Here is a 14,078-nt window from a genome sequence, read left to right as displayed (position 1 = left end):
CCTTATATTCTCTTATAACTTACCGCTTTTGTTATTATGACAAAGGATTTAGCAAGAATTATTTTTTAAAAATACCTCTTAATTGATCGGACTAAATATTTTAATTAAGCAGCCATGTAACTTTTTGCGGTAGACCTTGTCCCTCTTAATTCCATATTCTCCTTGCTCTCTCTTATTTGTCATACTGTGCCATATCTAAAATTAGAGGGGCTTTAGGTATCATGTTAAGACAAGGACATTGGAGAAAAACTCCCATTGCATTCAAAGGGGTCATAACTTCACTGCTTCCTTGAGGGGGAGGGAGGGGTGGAGGAAGGAGAGGAATTTTAAGTATTTAACAGAATTGTCTATATGATTCCATAAAATGCATTGCAGTGTGAGGTTTAACAAGATAAACTGCTGTGCCATACAGTTGCTGCTTTTGGGAGGTATTCAATGTATTTTGGAGGAGATTGTTAATCCCAGTGCTTCTCAATAAAGCAGAATGATGAAGGTTACTACAGATGTTAAATAAATGTTCCTCCACTTCGCTTAAATATTCTGCACAGTTACAGAGAATTTGGTAACTTTTCTTTAGCTAATCCAGAACAAGTATCTACAACTACTAGAATAGAAAGAGTAACATCTGGAATGTTTTCAGTGTTGTATTCCATGGTATTTGTCACAGGGCAAGGTGGTTTTGGGTGCTAGCAGGTAGTAAAGCCTGTGTACCTTGAGCCTACAAACTCATACTGCCTAAGTCTGTAATTCTAGAGTATTAAAGGCATATTTACAAAATTGCCGAATTTTTGTATAGCTGTTGTCTTTTGCCATTATCCTTTTCAGCAAACTTCTGTCAGATAACTATTGACTAGATCTACTTTGAGGTAAAGATTTTTAAGAAAATATGGTACCTGTCTTTGTCAACTGAAAGTATGCAATTTCTTAGAACCTCTGTTGCCTGCATTTCTGAAAGTTCTGATTTAAATTTTTTTATTATTTTTTCTTCAGTAAAACTCCTTGGCTTAGCTGATTCTGCTACGTACTTTCTTTCTCATTGTCTGCAAAGACTGCACTCACTTTGATCAGTGTTTTCTTATTTTTATGCCAATCTCATTTGTTTCTAAGCAGAAAATCATCTTCTCTTGAAACACCTCAAGCTTTTGTTCTTCTTCCTATGTCTGGTTGTTGAAATGTTTTTTGCCAACTAAGATGTTGTAAGAATGCAGCTTCTGGGAGCAGAAATGTTTGCAGCACTAAGCAGTGGATTTTTTTCTTACCTGAATATATAACATATAACCAGATATGTTTTTCCATACTAAGAATATATTGGGCAAAGATCCAGGAAAAGATGTCTTTGTATAGAATTTGATAACTGCAGCTGCAACCTTTTGTATCTTTTTACAGACTATTAAAAGTGTCAGAAGCTTGGGAAAAATGTAAATTTTAACTTTCTCTGTTACCAAGAAAATTTCCCATGTCAAGTGGCATTCAATTCCACTCAAAATCTGAAAGGGTTAGAAAGAATTTTTTTTTTCATTCTCACACATTTTCTCATTCCAATTGTTTTTATTTCAGATATATTAGATGGTGATCTTTGCTAATGGGACATTAATTCCTTATCAAAGGATGAAAATTGGCCCATCTAATAATTTTGCATCACCTTTCCCTTTTTGTTTCTGGTTTTTTTTTTTTTTTTGAATTAGAACCCATTTTCATTTGTGAAGAGCTCCATAGTGATTGCTGGAGCAAGATATTTGATTTTAGTTATCAAATTATCATCCCTGTGTGAAATTCTACTGGGGACACAGAGCACCTACGCATACAGAAATCTTTGCAGGAATGGAATGTTTGATAGTGGGATTTTTTTCCTCCTATTTTTTCTTAAAAGATTGCATTAACTTTACAAGGAATAGCAGACTTTTTGAATTCAAGTTAGTTATTTCTCGTATCTTATTTTACTTTCTGATAACCATTTCATACCTATGCTAATACCAGCATTTTATTAATGTTACATCTTACAGTCTTTCTAGGCGGGTTTTGACCTTACTGGAGTTCCATTCTGATCCCCTGCTACATTCCACCAGAATTAACTCAGCACCAGCTAATTCCTGTTCCATATCATCTTCTATTATTCCATTTATAACTTCAGCCTTCTGACCAATTTCACAGAGTCACACTAGGGCATGCTCCCTGCTATAATCTTTTTATATTTCGCTATTCCTGTCCAGAGAGACAGTTTAGTTATGCCCTACTGTGTCCTTCCCAAGAGTACCACATAAAAATTTCATAGGAGTTAATAGATGGAAATGCTCCTCCTTAATATTCCATACAATCATTGTCTTTGTTGATTTTGTTGTTGTTGTAATTTGCAAATATATTTCTGTGGAGGTTTTGGGTGTTTTTTAAGAAACAACATTAGGAGCCCTCTTGTGATGCAAGGGTACAACAGTGAGCTTTTCAATATAAAAGACAAAAAGAAAGACTAATATACTTGTATTTACCACAGTATTGCATTTTTCAATTTTATAACATACACTATAGTTGTATACATATGGAAATGGTGTGTGTATATTATTAATAAAATACTTTTTCTTCAGGAATAAAATGTCAAAAAGGAGTGTTAATGTAACAGAAACATCATTGGAGTTCACAGACCTAGAATATAACTATGAGTATAGTGCTTACCTAACAGCAAGTACAAGATTTGGAGATGGCAATATAAAAAGTGATACTATAACATTCAGAACTTCTGAAGGAGGTAAGTTTAAATATAGTATGAACCTCTATTTTCATTTAGCCTTATATTTCTCTCAGCCTTGTTTAAGCTAATAAGGCCTATCATCTATAATTGGAGTATAGAGATGTAACTTCATGAAGTTCCATGTCAGCAAATTAGACATCCAAAGCTGTAAGTACAGGAAAAATTCTATAAGAAAACACTATCTGTTTAAAAATGCAGCTAAATACAAATGTGTCTGAAAAAGTGTTTTAAAAATTCATTTACATATGCTTTTTTTCCTCATCATGTCCAAAAGCAGTTTTTATACCATAACCAGAAATACATTTAATTTGACATAGGATACTGTCAGATCTATAGTGGATGTTTCTCAGGCACTAAAATGTACAAAAATCTTGAGGTACAACACTTTAGGTATGCTAAAACTCAACATTTTTCCAGCACCAAGTGATCCACCGAAAGATGTTGCATACAGAAACCTTACTTCCACATCAATAATGCTATTCTGGTCTCCTCCCCAAAAGCCTAATGGAAATATACTGTACTACTCAGTTTATTTCAAAAATAATTCAGGAATATTCATACAGGTAAGCTTATTTTTATATTCTTCTTTTGTAGAAGTCAATGAAATGTTCTAATAATTCATTAAAGATTAACTCAATTTTTCTAGCTACCAATATATGTTTTTTAATATTTCTTTTTGCTTTATGTAATTTTTTAACTTATAAAGACAGAAGCACATCTTGTAATCATGTGTTACATTGTGCATCTCATAGAGCATTCATCTAATTAAACATTAAAGCCAATACATTTTGTGTAATATTTTATTATGCAAGACTTATGTATACATGTATGCACACATACATTTAATACATACATCCTCTTAACATATATAATGGATAGACACAAGACCTATTACAATCATGTCACACCTTATGAGTGTTTATTTTAGTCTAATCTATCAATTTGAATAAATTTCTGTAACAGTTCTAGTTTTAGTTTTTAAATAATGTTTGTACAGTTTTAAAAATAAGAAGTTAATGTGAAAGTAGGGAACACATTTTAATTTCATATTTTTCTTACTGTCAAAAGAAAATTACTGTTTAGTAGATTGATTCAAAGATATTGAGATTTTTATGTTAAAGGACAAAATGTTATAAGTAACATTTTGGTGATCCACACGTTTCCTTGTAGGATTTTTTGTTCTGTTTACTTTCATTCTTATTTATGCACCACACTTATTAATTGTGTATATAATTTTTCTGTTCTCTTTTCTATGAATATATTATGGTACAAAAATATAATAAGAGAAATAAGCTTTCCTTACAGGTTTTTGATCACAAGTTTTACACATATGGAAGCAAATAAAAAATATAAATTCATTAAGAAACTTATGCATGGAAAATAACCTCTACTGCATAACTTTATGCTCAAGATATGTCCAGGATGAGGTATACATGTATTTGAGAATAACTAGAAGAAATATTCACAAATATTTCAAAAACCTGTGACTGAATAATTACTAACATACTTCAGTGTTTACATTTCTCTGACTTCTGTGAAGCTGTGTGGTTGTCAGGCTCTGCATAGTTTCATATGCAAGCAAGATTGTGCCATGAATTCATATTCTGATATTAAAATCGGGGCTACAGTTCAGATGGCAGACTGTTTGCACAAACTGTGATAGCAACAGCATTTTTTTTTTAAAAATCCTTGGAGAAACCTTTATATCAGTGCATTACATGAAGTAGCCTATCCTATGAAGAACGTCTGCATTTATCTAATTCTTAGAAATCTCAGGAGATTTTAGAGGACCACTATGGACTTGGACTAGTCTTGCCTTTAGGAAGGTGGAAATCTGAGGTGAATGAGTAAGGTGAAACTGATACACTGAGAGCTAAAATCCCTCTGGATGGGCCCAAGACTCTGGAAATAAAGGAGGAAGATAGGGAAGATGAAGCAGAATAGTGTTGGCCCAGCCAGGTGAGGGTCCAGTTTCATTATCGTGTGATGTAGTTGGGCAGGGAAAAATGGTGGCACAAGTGGAAATTACCACTGCTCTGGCATACTGTGTAGTGGATGGCAGAAAAGTGCTGACAGTAGCTCTACTTCTGTGTGTGGAAACTACCTTTTTCATCCTTTTACCTTTGATTTTTTATCCCATCCCTCTGCCACCAGAAGATAGGTTTCAGCTGCTGTTGCATCTGTCTCTTACTGCCCATGGAATATGACCATAAATCTCTCAAATCATGATTGAATTTTAATCTGTCTGCTTCCCTTAACTTTTGCCCTTCACATCCTGTCTGTTCACTGTTTACACATGACAACTACCATATCTACATTGCAGTTCTATCCTATACCTTGGAATTCCTGTGGATGCAGGACAGATTTCAAACAGATGAAAAGAGGCAACTCATTTCTGTCAGATATTTTATATTTCTCTTTTTACAACAGAAAAATGCGTGTGTGAATGTCAGTCTGATATGTGAATATATGTCATATATATATGACATATACAGACAGTTGTAAGCTACATAAGTGTATGCAAACATGCAGCTTATGACCATCTGGAACTTAGAAATATAACCATGTATTTGTGAGTCTGTTGCTAAGTTTTTTATTGCACACATTTGGAAAGAAATAATCATCAGTTAGAACACTCTACATCGAGGTCACCATTCTGCTTTTGTTTATCCAAACTGTATTTTCAGTTTTAGAAATTATCTATGACAATTGAAAAAGGAGATGATCTTTTCATATTTCAGGGAACCCAGACTTCTCAGATGTGTGGTTGAAGGCAGCCAAACACTACCAGTCTTTAATCTGCTTCTTTGTCAGGAAATAATGTCAGGGGTCCAAGTCTTAAACCATATCTTCTAGATGCCTAAAAAACCACCCTTGTTGAAGAATATCAAGAAAATTAACATATACCAATGCTGGTATAATCTGAAGTAGCCACAAAAGTCATACCAAAACTGGTGTTATTCTGTTGTCTCAATTTCTCCCTTATCACATGTTCTCAAACTCCTCAGGAACATTAAAACCTAATTAACAAAAACCACAGAGTGTTAATATGATAAAACCAGGAAGTTAGTAGCTGCAGAGTGAAGCATTTTGTTTAGGGGAAAAACCCCACAAACATAGCAAAATACCTGAGATTAAAAATGTGGTTTTCTCCTTGACATTATGCAGAAACTTGTAGGAAAACCAGTTTTTCTTTAAATAAGAAAATGTTATATACCTTCATAGGTCAGAAAAATAATGTATAGTTTCTTTGCTCTATAGGTCTACATGAAAAATCACTCTGCAGCTGCCCAGCCAGAAGGCCGGGGATGCTCAGACCTAGCTTCAGAACCAGAACAGCAGAAGGAAATATTTAGTGATGGAGATTGGATTTGAGGATTTTGGTAGATGAGTGGGCTGTTTCTATGGGGATTCTGGTAGGTTGTAAAAGAAAACGTGTCAGAGAGGGAGGAATGACTGGTAGCCAAGTAGAAGAAACCATTATATACACAGGGCTAGGTTCAAGTTCAGGTTTATCTTTTATCTTCTGCCGACATAGGTCTAGGGAAAGTGCTACCTTTTGGTATATGTTTGCTGTTGAGTTCCAGTGCAGTAAAGATATAGCATGTATGCTGGCAAAGAACACTTCATATGCAGATGACATGACACTGTACCTTTTCTTCACATCACTTCTCTGTGACACTGCTTTCACTGTTTGCAATAGCAGCTTTGCACATTTTGCTCCACAATGCCTTGCCTGGTGCTTGAAGCAATCACACTGCCCACATTCTCAGTCTTATTGAGGAAAAAAGTCAAAAAATCTATGCAAGTAATTATAGCTGAATACTGATCTATGAAAGATATCCTTGACTTGAATAAACTCTTTTATTCAATTTCTATGTACTTGTGTTTTGATTAGCAAGAAAGTGGGAAAGGTGCTAATTATGAATATAAAATTATGCTTGGATAAAGTTCCCCAGTGTAGGAATTTCAGTATAGATGACAATTGTCCTACTCTGCCAGGGGAACCACGAGCTAAGTATTGAAAAAATTTACAACCCTTTCAAGCAACTGAACATCAAAACCCAAATCATCCAATGTCTGCTTCAAGCCAATTGAAGTCACCATGACTGGATACAGTTCAGAGTGAAATTCAACTTGGATTACGCTTGGGATGCAGAAAAAGGGATGCAAACAGTGTGCTATATTAACGATCAAACATTTTCTTTCACCAGTATGACCACAGCAGGGATAAAAAGGGGAACTTCCCAAAAATACGCTGCAAATACGTGGCCTCAGAATGGTACAGCACACAAAAAGGAAATATCTTCGCTTAGGTTGCTACTGCAACAATGTGCATTATGCTCCTTGAAGGATGGCTTGGATTAGCCCTCACAGTGTCACCACTCTCATCTGATTGCCAGAGTCCAGTATGTGATCCTCTGACTCAAAACAAGAGTCAGATGAACCTAAAAAAGAAAGCAGAAGAGGGGAAAAAGGTTAACAGTGAAGAACAGCAGCACTGCATTTTCTGTGTGCAACTAATTACAGTTTTATGCCACTGGAAATATCTGCTGCTTCCTGAAGAATATACTGCGTTCTGCTGACACTTTCATGGCCTGTGTGTATTGCTTACACTTAGCTGCTTTTAATAATCTGATACTTTGCTATGTCAAAACTTCTTTCATGTATGGATGAAGAAAGGGACTGAAGGAAGAATTTCTTCAGCTGTAGCCAAAGATCCTAAGCTGTTTGCTTTCATCTGGAGCCACAGTTAATTGTAAAACTTCCTATAGTGTTCTATCCCCAGGGTACAATTAGTACAAGTTTTGTCTTTTCTCAGTTTGTACCCACACAGTTCTTCCTGCTCACTGTTACTCCTAATTATGTGTTCCTTTTTTTTTCTAATATTTTGTCATATCAGAAGTTTGAGATAATCCCTGTTCCTTGGGCTCTTCATAGTAAAGGAACTCTCTCTTAAAATAGTTTTTGTTGAACCAACAAAACCCTGTTGTTATAATGTTCACATTGGTTGACTAAGTCCTTAACTGCCAGACAGCTGGCTAAATTGTAAAGGTATGCTTTTTAAACTAAGAGTTGAATTTTCAGCTGTTCATAGCAATAAACTCCCATTAAATCTAGAATCAAAACTTGATGTAGTACCCTTGACATTTTTACCTTGAAAACTCAGATAATTATGTAAGGTCTTATTAAAAAAATTCTGATTGTTAGATATTGTTATTATAAATTATTAATTCTTTCTCATTACAATATCTAATAATAATAAAAACAGGATGGTATTAGAATGCTTCTTCTGGGCTAGATGATATTTTATGTCATATTGTGCTTAAGCATCAGAAAGTTTAATTAAATACCTTAGAATTCTATTTTCTGTTTCCCGTATCTTAAGCTATGCAAGTGTAATGCAAAGCTCTTCACAGCCTTTTCAGTTAGTTATGAAGACAGTGTGAGATTCAAACTACTTTTAGAAGAAAATCATATAATAAGGTTGAATGTTTTTGTATTTTGACTGATATTGATTTAACCTAATCTTTCAGACAAAACTAATGGTGTGCTTTAAGTCAGTTAATAACAGTGGATATAGAAACTTATACCACCAATTCATGCAGCTTCTGTTCTGCATTCTAAACAAAGGTTTAAATTTTCATTGCCAAACAAACTATTTACTTATTTATATTATCTAAGTACTGGTGACTGTAGGCAAAACTAGGTCTTCAGATATTAGCATGAAAATCACTGAATGAGAGTGTGACTTCTTGTTTTCTGCAAAAATAAAATGATCTTGTCTGTACAAAAAATTGGCAAAGTGTTGCATTAGATGTATAATTGATATGTATTGGTGACAGAGATCAAAATTGGATACTGGACTATCAATTTGCACAGTACTGACTCAGCTGTGTGGTAGAGCATATTACAGTGACTTCTTCAGTAGAAACTTTCCTCATGAGAAATATAACCCATTTTTTAGTATGCAGTTTCAGCATTCCTCTGTTCTTATGTGATGTTTCTAAATTTTAATACTCAAACATTACTGTTGCATTTTTCTGCTTTAGTAAGTCTTCTCTCATAGCCTCTCTCTTTTAGAAAAGAATTTAGTTGAAAGCTAGCTTTGATTTTAAAGAGGTGGGGTGTGTGGATAAGATCTAACACCAAAAATAGGAAGCAGGTCAAATAACTGGAATGTGTACTGGTCAATTCATCAGGGCGTTGAGCGAAATCCAGTATCCCCTGAAAATATTGCTATGTAGAAAAATTAGGACTTTGGTCCTCAGGAGTGCTGCCCATGCCATCTGCTCAATGGGGCAATGTAGCTGCCACAGAGGAATAATACTGACACTCTCTATCAGGAGCAAAAATTTGACTTCCTGCACAATGCTGGAGCTGAATATGCTCATGGGCTACATAACCTCTCAACAATTTTCAAATCATGAACCAAATTGTGTTGGATCATCTAAATTAGATTCCCATAATGAGGTGGGTGATTCAACACATTCAGTTATGTGGTAAAGCTGACCTTACATAAATAATCTGATTTATATTTTTTCTTTTCATTTTCCCAAAGAGTTGATTCTAAACAGGAATAGCTTCCTTGGAGGGGCTGATCTAAAGCACTAACCTGCTGATACAGTCACAATTTTAGTGATATTTTAGTATTGTGCAAAGGAAAATGGAATTAGATTCTGGTGCAATCCTTTCATTAGCAAGTAACTGAACAAAGAAAAATTTTCTGTTGACGTCTTGAGTTTAACATGGTCCACTGAGTATAGACATTTGCATTAGAGATAACAGCATGTTTTTATTGGAAGGTACAACTAACAAAAGGAACAGTTTATGAAGTGGTGCAGTAACATCTCTGCTGCTGGAAGTTTTAAATTCAAAATCTACTCTCATAAAAATAGAATAAAGTGAGAGAAGTCCTTTGATTTGCTTCATGATGATCAGGCAAGGCAGTAACATGTATGATCATTTAATCTATGAGCAATTAGTGGATGGTACATTCTTGATGCAATATGGATAAACACATTGTAATATTATAGATTTAATCTGTGAATTGGCATTCAACAACTACAAAGAATACGGGGAGTCATTACATACTCTATGTACTTACAAGGAGTAACAATAGGAGTCAAAGCGTAGGTTTACGTCTCCTGAAAGCTGTGGTAAATCATATCTGGTGGTGGTGATGGTGACAGCTAAATGGGGAACTAGAAAGAGAAATCAATGAATAAATAACATTTTCAATGGCAATGAATAAACAACATTTTCAATGGCAACATTATCCTTTTTTTCCCCTTTAGAATTTCACAGCTTATGGTAATGACAGCAACATCAGCATGCCCCCGTTTGTAGTTCTGGATGACTTGGCAAAATACAGCCATTATATTTTATGGTTAACTGCAAGTACAGCTTTTGGAGATGGAAACAAAACCAGTGAAAAAATTGATGTGTATACAGATCAGGATAGTAAGTTAATAACTTTTTTAACACTCAGTGTATATCAGTGCTTACATTTATTAAACATTCTCTAACTTGAAAATTATTTTACTGTTATGATGCCAATGTAAAAAAACCCAAACAAAACAGTAAGTGTAGTTTTCAATGCTGCAGTATTTTTTTTTTTCAAGGAAGGCATTTTGATCTGAGTCTTTACTTTGTAATACTAAGAATGTAGTTCACAAGCAATAAAAGTATTGTCTTAAACAATCATTAAGAAATTTTTCTTAAAAAAATTTAACATAAATGATTATTCATATATGCCTCCAAAGTATTTTATTTTTGATATTGAAACATAAGTTATTTTTATAAGTTGTAAAAAATATGACAAGTGACGTGACATTTTCAGACTAATCATATTTCGAAGAGTGATTTCTGGTTTGGGTTTGGATGTTTCATTACTGTAATCCATGCATTTCACTTTTTTTGTATTATCTCTCATAGTCCCAGAAGGTTTTGTTGAAAATCTGGTCTATCAAAACATTTCCTCAACTTCTGTGAATGTAAGCTGGCTTCCACCATCCCAGCCAAATGGCTTAGTCTTCTTTCATGTTTCTCTAAGTTTAATGCAACTGGGAACCAGCAAGGTTTTGTCTTTCCTTACTTACAACACAAGCATAATGTTTGGCAACCTGGAGAAATATACCGATTACATTCTGAAAATCACACCAGCCACTGATAAAGGATCTTCTGAACAGCATGCTCTAAGTCTGCATATAAGAACTGATGAAGATGGTAAGATAAAGATATTTTATTCATTTCTACGGAAATATAGTAAAAAACCCAAACAATTTTCTAAAAGAAAACAAAAATATTGTTTATTTTTGTCATGTTAACTTGAAGCTTTTTGGGTATACAATGACACAAACGACTGCTACACATTTCTATTTTGACACCATGAAACAGAATTTTTCATTGTAACTTATATTTTCCTGTCATAATCCCTATTTTTCTCTTTCTTATTTCTTCTTGTAGTCCCAGAATCAGCACCTATAATCAAAACATTTTCAAATCTCTCAACTACCTCAGTTATGTTTTCATGGGACCCCCCTGTTAAGCCAAATGGTATCATAATAAGTTATGATTTAAATTTATTTGGACCAGAAAGGAATAACTCATTCTCTACCACCAATAATTTTATCGTCTTGGAAGACCTTCTGCCATTCACATTGTATAGCATTTATGCAGCTGCAAGAACAATAAAAGGACCTGGTCCATCTGCTGTGCTTCAGTTTTACACAGATGAGTCAGGTGAGCAAATTCAGTTGTAACCAGCTTTGAAATATCAACTTTACGTTACTGCATCCATCTTAGGTCTGAACACCAGACCTGTTGAGATGTAGGATTAATTTTCCATTGGTCTGTGAGTGAAGAGCTTTCAGAAGAAGAAAGCACTGCAAGGGAAGTCTTTTCTGAGTGCTCTTTCTCCTGCCACAGTGTGCAAGAGGAGGTCACATTTTGCATGGGATTACAAAAATAACTCCAAGGAGAAATATATTTTGGTTTTGGAATGTGTTATAGTTTGCCAAGTCTCAGGGATTTTGAAGCAAGCAACAGTACTTTTCTCTTCATCCCCCTATATAACTGAAAAATGATAAAACATGGAAATATTTCTGACACATTCACACAGGTCTCCTATGTATTGATCTCCTCTCCTCTGCATGGTAAATTACATATTCTGTAAATATATGTTGAGTTGTGCTCAATATATGATGTAGGAAGCAAAGTATATCACATTCCAGTAACATATGTAATATGACTTGCTAAATGTCTTAGTTCTGGCAATGGGGATGTTTAAATGATTAATATATTTTTTTAGATATCTAAGATCCCTTGCTGAGTGAGATTATATTCTGCATTAATGGAATTTGTTGCATGTCAAAGAGAAAGGAAAAGATTGAAATAGCAATGAAGTAGTTAGCTTGAGTTCGTATAAAAATGTTAACAAAAATATCTATTTTCTCCTGCATCTCTAAACTGTTTTGTTTTGCCTGGATTGTTTTGTCATTTGGAAGTCAAAAGCATTTCTCTTTTGTAGTGCCATTAGCTCCACCCCAGAATTTGACCATTATCAACTATACTGCAGATTCCGTGTGGCTAAAATGGGATCCAAGTCCCCAGTCAAATGGTGTTATTATGAGATATAATTTTAAGATTTATCAAAACAACACAGAAAAACTAATTTATCAGGTATGTTTATAATAAAGTGTTTAATTTTTTAAAATATTTATTTTGTGCTTTAGGAACAAAATATATGACAAATATTTTAAATGTCTGTTATGCTCTTAGAATTATGAAGATCCTCTGAATTCCTATTTACTAAGACAGTTTACTTACCCTACCACCATAACTGTAATTCAGTTTTTAAAATTAGATAGAAAAAAATTGTTAGATTTTAATTTGCTTTGAACTTCTAATGTTTCATTAATGATGAGATTTGTTATGATTTAGTTCATACTCCAGTGTAAGCTTGATGTTAGAAAATTACAGAAGTTACTCGTTTTGTGGCTATCTTTGTTTAGCTATTTAGTATCTATGGACTGTCAAGATTCAAAAAGACAGATAGTCATCTTGAAAAATAGTTAAAAACTGTTTAGAGATTTGCAAATTTTTCTAATTTTTGTAGAATAGGAATACTGAATAAATTTGAACTGAAATGGTTGCTATATGAATGTTCAGGGCTAAGTTGAATGAAGCTCTGATTAATCTGGTCTAGTGGAAGGTTTCCTGCTCACAGCACTGAGTTTGGAACTGAACGGTCTTTAAGGTCCCTTCCAACCATTCTATGACTCTATGATTTTACGATATACAAAATTTGATCAAGGCATTTCTATCTGCTTAAATCTGGGTGGCATCAAGACATGTGCCATGAACTGCAAAGGCAGCAAGCTAAGGTCAGGATTGCATCTCAAGCAGAGAAACTATATAGTGAGTCCAGTTCACCCTAGGTGCTTGTAAAAGCTGCAGGGAAAAGATATTACTGCAGTGAGATAGGAGTTTAAGACACACAGTTTAAGGTACGTGTGTGACTATGAAGAGCTTCATTACTCCAACTCCCTCACCAATACAGTTTTTATTACAGAGACTTAGCATGCAAGGACACTGTGTGTGCTGTTAAGTGTGTGCGCTGGAAATCAGTCCCCATGGAGCGGCCTACTTGGCTACCCCTTATGAGGTCTGTTGGTATTCCCCACTGTGGAATGAAGTGCTGGCATCACCAGTTTCTGCTATAATACTTGAAAGAGCACAATGAACCTATGAGAGAGGAACTGTGAATTCTACAGCCAGCTACCTTCGGAAACACATTCTCTGGGTGTTCAAAGAGACCACTAAAGATTATTCTCCACTGTCCATGTGAGGCAGTCTCAAATCCAACTAGAATACAAAAACTGTCTGGAGCACTTGAATGCATCTGCTTTGCCCTACATTCCTTCATGTTTTGTAATGTTAGGTGGGCAAGAAATTAGATCTAGGTTGTGGCAGCAGGACAAGCAGAGCAATTTTTATGGAAATACTGCATTTAGACACCATAATTCTCTGATAACTTGGATTCCACAAGATTTTCTTGCTGAAATTCAACTCTTTCCCTGCTGTTATTATTGTTCTCTCAATATTTGAATAAAATATGCCTTGCATGCTCTGGGAAAAACAGCTAAAAGGAATTGAACTGTGTTTTTAAACTTTTGTTTTGTTTTGTTTTGCTTTTTTGGTTTTGGTTTGGTTTGGTTTGGTTTTTTTGAAGCTCTTCGTCAATCTGTGTATCTAGTTCAGGTAAAGTAAAAGAAATAGGAAGCTATGACCCATGGCATCTTCTACTGCAGAGGTGTAGCAAGGAAGTAGA

At 34.5% G+C, this 14,078-nt stretch overlaps 1 protein-coding gene across 6 annotated transcripts in view; it reads left to right on the top strand.

Moving 5' to 3' along the window:
- The window catches only part of PTPRQ (protein tyrosine phosphatase receptor type Q), a 136,985-nt gene that overhangs the window by 59,285 nt on the left and 63,622 nt on the right, over positions 1 to 14,078 (top strand). For all 6 annotated transcript variants that reach the window (XM_064655578.1, XM_064655577.1, XM_064655583.1 and 3 more), the window contains 6 exons: positions 2,580 to 2,740; positions 3,161 to 3,306; positions 10,042 to 10,207; positions 10,682 to 10,972; positions 11,213 to 11,488; positions 12,276 to 12,427. In XM_064655578.1, coding sequence (XP_064511648.1) covers positions 2,580 to 2,740; positions 3,161 to 3,306; positions 10,042 to 10,207; positions 10,682 to 10,972; positions 11,213 to 11,488; positions 12,276 to 12,427 — 1,192 coding nt within the window. The remainder of the gene's footprint in view (positions 1 to 2,579; positions 2,741 to 3,160; positions 3,307 to 10,041; positions 10,208 to 10,681; positions 10,973 to 11,212; positions 11,489 to 12,275; positions 12,428 to 14,078) is intronic.

The sequence above is a fragment of the Pseudopipra pipra genome, chromosome 5, assembly GCF_036250125.1.
Source record: "Pseudopipra pipra isolate bDixPip1 chromosome 5, bDixPip1.hap1, whole genome shotgun sequence".
Lineage (NCBI taxonomy): Eukaryota > Metazoa > Chordata > Aves > Passeriformes > Pipridae > Pseudopipra > Pseudopipra pipra.
This window is presented reverse-complemented; position numbering and strand designations above follow the sequence as displayed.